General features: G+C 41.7%; 1 protein-coding gene across 4 annotated transcripts in view; it reads right to left on the bottom strand.

The window, feature by feature from the left end:
* LOC139593078 (uncharacterized) overlaps window positions 1-13,675 on the bottom strand; it is a 71,803-nt gene that overhangs the window by 16,646 nt on the left and 41,482 nt on the right. For 3 of the 4 annotated variants that reach the window (XM_071433716.1, XM_071433717.1, XM_071433719.1), the window contains one exon: window positions 13,461-13,576. In XM_071433716.1, coding sequence (XP_071289817.1) covers window positions 13,461-13,576 — 116 coding nt within the window. Of the gene's footprint in view, window positions 1-7,110; window positions 7,185-13,460; window positions 13,577-13,675 lie in introns of all 4 variants that reach the window. The other variant, XM_071433718.1, reaches the window with a different exon arrangement.

Raw genomic sequence — 13,675 nt, 5'->3', positions numbered from 1 at the left:
ATCTTGTAAAGATGCTACATGCTGTATGTTTCTGAACTTCTGTCTATGCCTATCTTCTTATAATGTAGAGAGAAAATTATTTGTTACAGTGTTTGTACCCAATTTAATTTAAGATGAGAAATCAGTGAGTAGGAGGAGAGGGTGGAAGGAGGGGGGCAAGACCTGCTCCATTTACAGCTCTTAAAAATAGCATGTGAAGCCAGAAACACATATAAAACTGAACTAGCCACATCCACACGCAATGCATTTCCAAACAGAGGAGATCTACAGTACTTCCCAATTATGTTCAGTTCACTGCAGCAGGTGACCCCAATTTCTCTGGAAAATCTTTATAACAGTCCTTTTTCAGAAAACCTGCATGGGGTGCTCAGAATAAAAGCCAAGGCCACAAGAGTTTCACTTACTTGGGCTTCCCTCGGATGGAAGTGCGTGTATTGCATGGCCAGGGAGAAAGCTGGAGGAGGATGAAGGAGGATGAAGGTTTCTCCTGCACGTGGGCACTTCAAGCCAGCAGCAAGATGAGTTGAAGATCATCAGGATGAAAAGCTGAGACATCTGTTGTGTTCACCCCCTGCAGCACCTCTGCTTCCTTCTCTGGCTGCTCCCACTGTGGCTGCTGTGGGTTGGCCCTGCTCGTGGCAGCCAGCTGGGGTTGATGCTGCTGGGCCCCCCCAGAAAATGGTGATGTTGTTGGATCTGTAAGGATTGGAGCCCAGGTGGATTTGTGGGGGCCCTTGTAGGGGTGTCTGGGATGTCTGTACTTGGTTAAGCTCCTTTCTTGTTCAACATCCTTGTTAAAGGAATGGACTCACTTTAGTATCATGTTAATAATTTCATGGTTTGCTGTTAATAAAGTAGTGAGAGAGCAGGTCTGATTTTGTTTAATATATATAATTTTTTTTTAATATTTAGGTCTGGTTTTATTTAATATACATGTTTTTAGTATTTATTTTAATATTTATTTCATGGCCACAAAGGGCACAAATGAAACTGGCTGATGGCACCATGAGGAGGCACCAGTGTAAAGAGCACCAGCCTGTCACGGGAGGGAGAACTGCACAACCTCAGGGGAAAAGTAATAGAAGTGGAATTAAATTTTATAGTGCAGAGGGTAAATGGGCTTGGGGACCATTATCACGTTTTTGCTCTGTAGTGGGAGATCATTAGCCAGGGATGGCTGATGCTGAGAAGGATCTGGGGGTATTGGCCATGGGACAACTGAGAGCCACCAGTGCTGTGAAAAGGCAATGACAGTCCAAAAATGCCTCTGACAGGTTCCTTTCAGTAAGGATGAGGGAGAGTTCATGCCATTTTACTGCTTATACCTCCACTGCAATACTGTCTCCTGTTTTAATCAGCCATAGCTAAGAAAGATGAATTCAAATATGGGCAGTTTGCTAGGAAAAGTTACAATGTGTCTGAAAATGAAGGAAAAAAAGTGCTTTAAAATCATCATGCTGGAGGAAAATGCCAATCTATGATTTTCCTTAGTTTGTTACCTCCGGTTTGTGTTTGTTTTTTTTTTTTTTTTTAATTCTTTTAACACTGGACACTTAAACACTTAAATGCTAGATAAACAAAATACAATTTGCTTTACAATGGAAAATAACCCCTCTACCCATTTGCAATAACAAAAGTGTATAGCTTTGTGCTAAAATGACCAATTTAAATTGGATTCCAAAGCTATAGTTTGGTCATCAATTGGCAGTTTGTAGTAACATGGGCTTGAAAATCTAAAATATTTTCCAGTGGTGCATAAATGACTTTATGGCATTTGGAAGTGTGCACAGGAATGGCTCCCAAGCCAGCAGAAGTTAATGAAAACAAAATTTAAAAAAAAAAATGAAAAAGAGGAGAATTTATGCATTTTCATTGCAGCCTTAATTCACTGTTATGCCTACTAGAACATACACCATTATTATGCAGCCATGACTGTATTTCATCATCTGTGTTATGTCACCACACACTTTGTGGCTACTTTATCCATTTTTCACTGCTTTCTGTCCATGCAGGTTCCACCTGCACGGGTGGGCTCCAGGAAGCTGGAACAGCACATCTTGGCCATAAACTGAGAGCAAACAGGACACAGGTGCACAGCTGCATCCTCCCTCACCCTCTGCCCTGGGCCTCTCTGGGGGTCTGGGGCCAATGCTGGTGTTGGGAGGGGTCTCAGCAGTGCCCAAGTCACTCCCCAGCTGGGCTGTGTTTAGTGCAGGAGCTGGGCAGTTCGTGGCTGTGCCTTTCATCCCCAGCTCCTGCAGAGCCAGCCTCAGTTGATATCAGTGGGTGATGCTCAGGTTTTCAGCTCTGCTGGATCCAGAGGCCTGGAAGGAGGTGAACTGTTCCTGCTGCCTACACTTCCTATTTCCTAGAATTTCCACCCATTTTCCATAGACTGGTTGAGGAGGGAAAGTCTCTGAGGATGCTGTCGCTGTTTTCCTTTTCATGGGAAGTGTGAATTTCACTTTTGGCACACAGATCCAAATCCTGAAAGCAGATGCACTCCCTTATTTTTGGGATTGGGCCATCTGTTTAGGATAAGAAAGGTACTGGATAATAAACCCATCTGTGATCTCTTGGTTTCCCCAAATCTGCATCCCCCCTCTCTCCTCACCAGCCTTGGAGGTGAGGGATAATTCCTGTGGGACACACCACAGTTACCTGCCCCTTTCACTTATGGACTAAATACTGTTGTTTAAAGGAAGTCTGGGTAATTTTGATGTAAAGCTTAAATAAATGAAAGGTCTGAAGGTTTTATTAAATGAACAATGCATGGGCAAACATTTTCTTATCGGCACCTCATGGCAGGGAGTTGCCCATGAGCAGCCCTGTGTCCAGCTTTCCTCTCTCCTTTTCCAAAGGAACACTCCCAGCCTCTCCCACTCACCTTCTCCCCTCTCACATCACCACTTAATGAACACTAAACTAAAATTTGAGTATTCCACTTTTGTGACAGGTAAGACCATGGTTATTTTTAAGAAGCACCAATATGCTTCAAAGCATGTAGCAGAGAGTTCATTTCCTGTGTAATCACCTGTCCAGGTGCCTAACCCAAAATTACTGGGGTATCAGCATATTTGCATTTAGACCAGCTAGAAACTGATATTCTGTCCTGTAAGAGAGGCTTGGAATAGTCAGACAACCTTCCCATTTCTTCTTACAGGATACAAAACCTGTCTCAGTCAAAATGTTGGGCTCCAGTGGCCAAATGTGACAGCACTACTGTTTGTCTAAGCCAGAAAAAAAACTTTCAAGGGTTTAGCTGGGGGATACATGGAAATATATTTGCATTGAGCACCACTGTGCAAAGTCTAGAAAGCACCTGCTGCAACATTTTGTAAAATATATTTTGAGACTGAAGGGACAAATGATGTAGAGATGTTAATCAGCTAAACCCATCAATATCTGTTTTCTGAGCATGGGCCAGGGAACAGTATCTTGGATACAGCACAAACTGACAGACAATATTATTGTCAAGCAGAGAAACTATCAGGTCATACTTTAATTCTTCTCAGCTGTCCAGGGAGTTTATTTAATCTCCAGTGCAAAGGGAGGATTCACAGATATATCTAGCTGAGGCAGAAAAGATGTTGTAAAGGCATATTTAATGGCATGTTGTTAAGATTTTATCATGCCCACATGTGAGCTTGGAAATGTGGAAGGTTCAACCATTCTTTTGGCACAGCAAAGAAGATACCCTTTTTAGCATAGATTTTAATCTGAAATATATAATCTTTACTGCAGATAGCATCCTGAAGATTACTGGTTTTATCTATGTCTTGGTCAGTTTGAACTCTCTTTTATAGTCTGTAAAAATATCTGCATGCACTTTTGTACGTGTCATCCAAGAGTGCTTATAAAGTGCAGGTCCAGGTCTGCTTTTTTTTTTTTTTTCCTCCTCATTTCTTCAGGGATGCTTCTGCACTACAAAATGAGTTTAAAGTGGTTCTAGTCTGAAGTATCCCCATGTAACCAGGCTCAAATAACCTCACAGATGGAGCCCTCAGGAAAATATGCAGATGCCAAAGTCTCGGGCTGCAGGCAATGCCAGAACCTGGAAATGGCACTGGACAGCAGGAGAGATGAAAGCTGTGTAAGATGTGACCAGGTGAGTGATCTGTGCAGCCCAGTGGCAGAGCTGAGACGTGGGGGAGAAAGGTGAAGCCAAGGAGATGAACAGTGGAACAAAGCTCTGATCTCCCCACCACAGGAGCAGAGACCAGGAAGAAGCAGCCCATGAGTCTCAGGCATGGATCAGGATGACACAGAACAGCTACAACAAAAAGTTTACTTTCAAGTAGTTTGAACTCTGCAAATTTAAATTTCTGTCCCTTCTCACACAAGAAGGGACAGAAATTTAAATTGTGGCCTTTTGGATGTTTCTCTGACTTGGGCTTTTCATTCCACCCCCATGTAAGCTACATCAGGTGTAGCAAACCCCACAGTTCTAAAGGTGCTCTGTTAGCACTTTTTATTTAAAAATTTCCAAAGGGCAGACATTGCTTGGTATTTGTTTACCTGTCTAGGTTTGCATGCTTGCTAAAGCCTTTAATAAAGCATCAAAGGTAAGATGGGCAAGCTGCTGTCACTGCTCCTCAAGTCACATTTGTCACACACTTTTTAAATCAGCAGCAGAGTTACCACTGTTACTCATACTTAGCCTTGGAGGTGACTATCCAAAATTTCAACTCCTAAACCTAAACATATCAAAGAAACAAGTTAAGCCATCTCATACTCAGTTGCTTAAATAGCACAGATTCTTCTTAGCTAAAATGAAAGAAAGAAACCCCAACCCATATTCACAATAATTTTACCTATGTCAAGTCATCATGTTAGGCATAAATTGTTTCACTTGAATCTCCAATAATTCACAAATATCAATAATTAGCATGCTAACAACAACAACAACAAATTCAATATCTACAGATAGCACCTTTGTGGGGAAGACAAGCCCAACAAAAGCCATGTGTATTTGAGGAGAGCTCCCAGACCATAAGCATGACCAGCATTAAAGCTGGGTGAGACAGCATTGTCTCTGCTTCTGCATTTTTTAAGATATCTGATGTGCAGAGGAAAAAAAATAGAAGGGGAAAAAAATAAGGCCACAGATGACAGTGCTATTGTGCTGGCTTCTTTCTCGAATCCTTGTGCTTGGGGAAGAAGAAAGCACAGAAAACACTGTTGACAGTTCCATTGCAGAATACTGAAAATGCTTTCCCTAGCTTTTCTGCAATCACTTTTGCCTTTAAACGTGTGATTTAGCCACAAATTATCACCCTGACCACAAGCACTTTCTCCATAAACTCACTGAAAAGCAAATTAACCTTTTCTCTCTGGAATGAACTCTCCTATTAATATGAAAATCAATTCAGTCCTTTTTGCCTTGGTTAGCCCAGCCTGTTTGCACTTCCCAAGCTGAACAGTGACTGCCCAGTTAGTCGCTAAAGCAGAACTCATTTTAAGAGCCAATTAAAAAAAACCCCAACCCAATAATGCAGTAAGTGATCTTCTGGAAAGCTTTTCATTACTGTGTGGTTTCTAATTGAAAAACAGGATGTCTAATTATTGCCCTGATTCTTCCTTCCTGACCTTGGAGCAGCTCCACAGGTGGTGAGCACCAGTGCAGTTCAGCACAGCAGCACAACTCAATAGCAGCCCATGGCACCCACACAATTTCCAGCTGGCTGCAGATCCAACACGTTCCTGGGCATGTCTCTGAGGTCATTTGTCCACTGGATGACTTTATCAGGATCAAACATTCTCTTTCACGTTGTAATTATTATTTAGCACCTGTTCTGAAGTGGTAGGTATAGAATCTTACCCGTAGAAACATGTGGGCTTTTTATTACCCAAGGTAAGAATTGTTCAAAGAACAGAAGTCCACCAAGATCAAAGAAACAAAGCCTTTACACAGTGAAGACAGAGCTGCAACAGAATCCAAGTGAAGGATGGACACACAGGGCAATGGGAAAGGATAGTCAGGGTTTTCCTTTGTTCTCACTATCCTACAGTCACAGCAGATGCTAAGGAGTATTTTCTCCTCTGCTTGTCTGGCTATCATCTCTCTCACCAAAACCCAAATAGGGTTAGTAGGAGGATATTTCTGTTTTCTGTGCTCTCTCTTTTTTTTTTTCCTAGACTCAGTGACACAGCTTTGGCTTTCCTGTCCCCACCACCATCAATGTATCTCTCTTTTGCAGGGAAGAATGCAGAGCAAGATGCAGCCATATCCACTCTCATTGAAGAATAGGCTCTGAAAAGTTAATGTGTTCAGACTTCTGATTGCAGCAAAATAATTAAATCTGCAGTAAAACACTGACTCATGTGGTACCTTAGCAAAATGTCAGATTTCATGGTGGCACAGCATCAATTCTGTCCCCAGGCTCTCAGGAGTGTTGTTTCAAACTCTTTGATGACTCAAAGGAGATTAAAAGCATATGTTTTTAGGACTCTTTCAGAAACATATAAAAGGCAAAAAGAAAAAAGCTGGGATTCTGTGGCAAAGGCTGAAGGTTCCTGCAGTGAGAAATGCTGATGAGAGCTCTCACACACAACTCCTGCCCACGTGCAAGCTCAGGGACATGATCCAAACCCACATCCAAGCCCCCTGGAGCAAACTCACTGATTAGCATCCCAATTCTGGCCCTGCCCAAACAGCACTGGCAACTTTCTCACCTCTCTGTAGGTATATAAAGAATTGCTGCATTTCTCAAAGGCTCAGTGCAGAGCTCGTGTCAGCTGGGGCATAGAAACAAAACCTCCCTCCAAATGAGGACTGATCCGTGGGTTTTTGGAGGGCATGTAGAGGATACAGAGGCAACAGGTGGTTTTCTTTTAAAAGATGGCCAAAGGAGGAGGTGGGCCCCCTTTTCACACAGCAGCCTCATTGTGTGGGCAGTCACCCAACAGACAAGAAAATGGGAGCTGCTCCCAGGGCTGTAGCAGTCTTTCCTATGCTTTGGAATAAGCCAACATTGGATAAACACCCTTGGAAATGAGGGACCTTCTCTTTCTCTTCTGGCCCATTCTGCACCTTGGGTTAATTTGAGAGAAATGCAGCACACATTTGCTTTGTGTCTGTGGCCCAGCAAATATTTAACTATTTCTCACCAAGGGAAACACGAAGTCTCTTCCATTTCTCTGGGCATAATTGCCACATTGCAAACCCAGCAAAATCTTGAAGACTGCAAAGAAGAAAAAGGGAATTGTGAGAGCTCTGCTGGTTCCTGGGGGATAATTGAGGACCCCAGTACTCACGTGGGCTCATGCTGGCTGCCATCACAGGTTCTTGCTGCCAAGGACATCAAACACTGCATGCATGTAGGTCTGGATAAATTTACCTGATGGTTGGGAAAAGGAGAGGGAATCTGGGTACAGAATGGAAAAGTTAACAAGGAGGCAGGGGAGGGGCAAAGTAAGGATGAATTTTTCTGCCATTGCGCATCCACATGCTGCAGAATTTTGGGCACAAATGCTACTAAAAATGTCCTTCTTATTATAGTTGTCTCCTGGAAAAAAAATCAGCCCATCTATGCACTGCTCAGAAATTAATCTTTACCTTTTTATCAATGTGTACTTTTGAGAAGGGAACACAAAATACTTTCCAGAAGTATAATGTTAGTATCTGTAAATGTATTGCTGACCTCTTTATCTTCTTGTTCTACCACTTGTCATGTGCCCCAGGCCAGTGTTGCTCTAACAGCTCTATTGAGTAGTACAAGCTGAGCTGGAGCTTTGAGGTATTTTTTTGTCTGTTCACTTGTTAAATGTGTGCTCTGCTTTTTCTAATGGTGTTAAACTGAACTCCCTGGATTAAGCAGTTAATACAGGTCAAAATTAGTCCTTCAGGGATAGGCCAGCCTTGGCTTGTTACTTCTCTCACCTGCAGAGATAGGCTGTGCTGTTTGTCTCCTCATGTAATTTTGTGGTGTTGCTGGGTACTTCCCAGTAATTTCAAATACTCGTGGTTTTGCTAAAATCATCTGTCAATAAAGCTCCTTTTTAATAAGCTGCTGCTCCACTTCTAACTTTTTTTTTAAATGCTGATTCAGACCTACTTTGTTAAGGAATGCCCACATATTGCCTTTGCCCTCATGAATAGAAATGCCTCCTCAAAGCTTCCAAAGTACTTAGCTGCCCTGCATAGTGTGGTGAAGAGGGTGAAATAGAATATATTATGAAATGTCATAGCCAATTCAAACCAGATGAGCAATTAAGTGAATGAATAATAATTTTGCAGCACTGTTTCTTCTTCAGAAACCTTTAATTTTGACTTCAATAGGCATCATCTATATCTCAGTGTGAAATAACAACTTTATAGCTTCGGTGGGTCCTGATGATAGCAGTGCTTAGAAAACAAAATAGAGGCATCTATGACACTGTTAATGTAATGATTAAAGCTGCAGATGAAAATGCACAGGAGAAGAAATGTTCTGTTAGCTCATTTGCTTTGTACTTTTATAGTGTTTCCCGTGGGAGAATGTGGAATTCTAGGCCTGGCTGCACAAATCCAGAATGACTGCTAGCTGCACTCTGGTTGTGCTGGTCTCTGTGTTACCACTCAGAACTGCCCTGTCTCATTAGGCAGAGTTTTGTGAATTAACCCTACTTGTTCTGGGTTAAAGTTATTACAGCTCCTCCTCACTCTTTGCATTCCTCATAGCTGAAATTGAAAAGCCTTTTTTGCACTAACACAATCTCTTGCATGGAACTTCCTTGTTTTCTCTTGAAATAAAGAGAAAGGGGACTTTGTCCAAGTTTAAAGGCAGTTTAGCTTTACAGCCCTCAGTACAGGATCCATCATTAAAATTAAGCATGTACTTAATTGGTTTCCTGAATACAGATGGATTTAAGCACATGCTTTAGTGCCTTGCTCACTTGAGGCCCTAATGGACCATGCAAATTTAAAAGTTCACTTCTCATTGAGATAAATGGAGTGGATAATCATAGATTTATCAGAACAGAAGCTGCTGCTCACTGTATATGTTGGCAGCATCTTGCAGCATTGTTCCCTCCCTCTGCCTGGCACATCTAGAACTTGCTGAAGTAGAGAAGTGGCAGCAGAATAAGGAACTGGTTTTCTTCCCTCAGAACAGGTCACCAATACAGTATTTGATGGTAGGATATCTGTGCATCTGCCACAGAGAAATGTTTTCCAGTATGAAATCTCATAATTAGAAAATTAGTGGAAATTATGTGGAACAAAAATCCCAAGGAAACAGAGACTGAAAAATCCACCAGCTACTTCATGGCTTTGCACTGTCTTTCCTAGTAATTTTTTTTCCACCTGGATAAGGGTTGTTGCAATGGTTAGCACTGAAAACTCTGCCCATCAATCCATCAATCCCAGCAAGATGTTCCCTGAGAACATCCTAGCAAAAGACCAGAGAGATGCAGATTTGTGCCCGTTTTTTTCTTGTATTTGATGGGATATTCTTATGTTTTATAAGGATTAAACCCATGTTTCCTCAGTAAGAAATCAGTAGTTTCTGGGGTGAATTGCCCTGTTTTGAAATAGACAAAGCATGGGAAATAGTCCAAAAACTTACTGGAAGGAAGAGGAAGCAGATCAAAACAATGTATTCATAGAGATACCATGATTTCAAATGCCCTTCTTTAGGAAATAAGAGTATGAATTTTCATTAAATCTAATTGTGGTGGACATGTTGTGGATAATCCAGTGAGGGGCTCTGTGCATTTGCTGCTTTTTAAAGTAAAGTGCACAGAATAGTCTCACCAGTTGTTGCCTTTGCTTATACAAGGCTCAGCCCCTATCAGCTTTTTTCATTTCTTTATAAGTTACAATTTCTTTGTTTATTTTGAGTCAAATTGGATCACAGAATTAAAAATGCTAGAATCTAAAATAGCAAGAAACACTGTCTAGAAAGGTGACAACCAAGAAGTTTAGCACCTTGTCCCTTATGATGCATTTCTGCAAGCTATGCATGTTACATTACATAACTATTTCGTTATCACTGTCATTTTACTGAAGATCACAAAACAAAGTAAAGGATTTATGAGAATTGTAGAATTACTTGGGGGGTGAAATTCATGTTTTACAATTAAAAGCATAAAGAAGATAAACCTGCATCATGTCTCTAAGAAAAGTGAAAAGATATTATGCAAGAACATGCTGTCATTATATTGATCTGTAATACTGCATTGCTGTGGCCATAAACTTTGCACTGAGTCTGCAAAGTGTCAGGACTTGCTCTGTCTGAACTTTTCTTGACCTGCCTGCAGCGTTTTCTCAGTTGGTTTGGTTGTGACAGGAATTTCTCCAGCTCTCTAGAACTTTCAGACCAATTTGCTTTACTTTTGTTTATCTTTCTGTGGTGCCACCATGGTTTCACCAGTTCTGGTAAATGTGGGCCAGGCAGGATGAGAGACACACAGAGTTCAGTGTGGAGGGGCAGAGACTTGGGATGATGGAATATGGAACACAGGCTGGACACTAAAAGCCCCACAGCTACAGAAATGCAGGCCTGGAGCTGGGCTACTCTGCTTTTTAGGATAAGCAAGCAAAGAAAGCAATAGTATCTAGCACATGTAAATCCACCTTTAAAAATGGCTGTAACTCAGAGCTGCAGGTGAGTGAAATAAAGCCTGGCAGTAAAAGCAGGTTAAAAGTGACCCCAAAAGATTCCAACACACTGAAAGAGGAAAATTTCAAAGTGAACTTTGTATTCTTCCTTGCAAAGGATTTTGGGTGCTGGCAGCTCACTGGGAACACAGCCACTGTGAGAAAGAACCCCCAACCCAAGGGGTAAGAGGGACACCAGAAGGGTGAGCAGAACATCATGAAAAGAGGTAGAAACTAGGTGCACGTGCAAAAATTTAACTGCATTATTGTTTTCATTAGTAAATATTTTCTGCACAGACTTATTCTTTCCCTTTCCATAACAATTATACGTGGAATAATAACATGGATGAGACTCTTAGGATTTCAATTGTATTAATGATAAATTTTGACTTTATGTATAAGACATGTTTCCTCTTTGCCTGTAAACAAGATTTTAACTACTTGGGGGAGAAATTTTGAAATCATGTAGCTCTTTTGCACTAGCAGAAAACAGTGGTCAGAACTTCATATAATGAAATAATGAAATAATTTTTATCTGCTGCCAGCAATAATAAATACGTACTAAAACAAAAAGCAAACTGTGCAAAATGGTCTTAACAGGGGAATGTCAAACAGGAATGTGCACACTGTTTTGGCTTTGTCCTTTTGCCAATGGCAAGCTTTAGGCAAGAAGGAAATAATACTGCAGTTGATGAGGAAAGCCTGCCCTCCCTTGTACATTTACTGGGGTGTTGCTGCTGCACAGCCTGCCAGGATCCCTGTTTGTGCTCCTATAATCTCTTCAGAAGAAGCGTGGCTTGCTCAGGCTCGTGGAGGTTTTCTATCAGGAGAGCAGAGCAGGATATCAGCTCCATGCTTCTGAACACTCAAGCTCAGAATAAAAAAAAAAAAGGAAAAAAACCCCACAAACAAACAGAAAGAAAAAAGCTCCTTGCAGTCCTCACTGAAAGACCTTGGCTTTTCAGGGGCTTGGAAAGATGTACACAGAATAAATTTTTACTGCCAAAATGGATCTTATTATTTGGAGTGGTTTGGGCTACATTTGTACAGCGCAGCACGTAACTGTTCTTTGGAGAGCTGCGGCGAGGCTTTATAAGAACATGGAATGGAAGCAAAGAGGTCGCATTAATTTGTGCTTTCATAATGTTGGGACTGTAAGGAAATATATTTTAAATAAGAATTGACATAGGAGACCTTCATGATAACAGCTTATATTGAAGGAAATCATTCTTATACAAAATATTTCTCGAGGCTCATAAAAGATAGCAATAACAAACACCATTATGCAGTATCTGGGAAATTCTATTTACTTAAAATGCTTTCTGCTTTTATTATTATTCAGGCTTGTTCCTTCAGTGGAAGTTCTGATTGAAGCTTGAGCAATGTGTATGATCTCATTACACCAGGGCTGCATTAGAAAATCTGATAGTGATACTTCCAACAATGGCACCTCTCACTTATTATCTGTCACTTGGCTACAACAAGAGCCGTGCAAATTTCCTGCCATCAAATTCTGGCAGGTGGCTGGAAACCAATATAATATTCCACATGTACCCTGTTGCACTCAGGGGGAAAAAAAATGTGTGTTCAATATCCTGAGTGTGGCTGGTTTGGAGGACAGGCTGCCCCACAGGCAGTGCTGGGGCACAGGCAGGTTTCTGCTTTGCTGGGGAGGCTACAAAAGGCCACCATGTAATATGGATGCACATCAACAGGAATCTTTTCACTGTACACCTTCAGGTAAGTCACTGACAGCTTTTAGGGCTGTCATTCATTGATTTCTAGCAGCTGATTCCTTGTCTCCTCATTGTCAGTTTTCTGCTGCATGCACATGTCCAAGGCCAGCTAGATTTTTGTCTTTGAAAGATGCAAGAGGCTAGGCATTGTCACTTGGCTACACATCTGCACATAAGCACAGATCTGCTTGCAGATTTTAGAGAGAGGAAGGGGGGAAAGAGTTTCCTCTCCTTGTCCCTGTGCAGCCCTCCTACAGTAATCCAACATTATTCTTTACCCATCCTCTGCTTTTGTGGGGTTTGTCAGTACTGACAGCTACAACTGGTGGTGTAGGGTTACCTGCTCACAGGACCTGCAGCAGTGGGGCCTTGGAATGAAAAGCAAACCTTTCCTATTAATCTGAAGTTAAGAGTTTTGTAACTTTTTAAATTAGGATGAATTATGGGGGAAAATTCCGAACACCTCACACAGAGTAAAGCAAGACAGCAGGCTAAGCAGGAAAAATTCAGAACCTTAAATGTGAGGATTAGAACATGAAAAGCTGGAAAACAAATATCCCTCTTGAGAAGCATGGGTCCTTTTCTCCAGGATTTCTTTCAAATTTTTAGCAACTTTCAGTATTTCTGTGTTTGAGATAAAGTGTCCCCTCCCCTGACTTCTCTTTAGAGTCCTCAGGGCCATTTTCTGCCATTTCTGAGGCTTCCTGTATATCTGCCCTCCTCTGCAGTAGCCTCTTGCTCCCTTCAGAAATGCTCCAGTACCCACTCCTTCAGACTTTTCCCTGCTTTCCACTTCTCCCACCACTTGTCCTGCTCTTCCCTCCAGAGGAATTGGGAGTCTGGCATGTTGGGATGCTCTAATGGAAGGTGTAGCTCCCCTTCCTCTCTTATTTCTGGGGTGTTTCTCTCCAAACCACAGCACAAGCTCCAGCACCAGCCTTCACCTCTGCTTTCCCATTTCACAGCATTTCCGTAATGGTATCACATGAAATAAATTCCATGTGCCATCGTGTAAGTGCCTGCTGAGGAGCTAAAGCCACCTTAACCAGCCTGGCCTGCTCTAAAATCTGTTTTTGTGGCAAGGGCAGCACAAATCCCTGGCTGAAATGGGCACATTGTCTCCTCCCTTTCTCCTTTCTTACCTTGTCCTGGTTCCAAAATGTGGGGTTTTTCTGACTCATTCGTTGATAAATTTTGGTGGAAGCCTCATGCTGGCCATTCTGACAGACATTTTCTGACAATCTGGTAGACAGCCTTGCTGAAATAGAAAATTTCCACATTGAGAATGTTACTTTTTCTTTTTTTTTTCCCCTGAAGGACTAGAAGTATCAGAGCAATGTTGCTAAAGAAAAGCTAT

This window comes from Agelaius tricolor, unplaced genomic scaffold (assembly GCF_023055355.1).
Source record: "Agelaius tricolor isolate 1412-34295 unplaced genomic scaffold, bAgeTri1.0.p SCAF_9, whole genome shotgun sequence".
Lineage (NCBI taxonomy): Eukaryota > Metazoa > Chordata > Aves > Passeriformes > Icteridae > Agelaius > Agelaius tricolor.
This window is presented reverse-complemented; position numbering and strand designations above follow the sequence as displayed.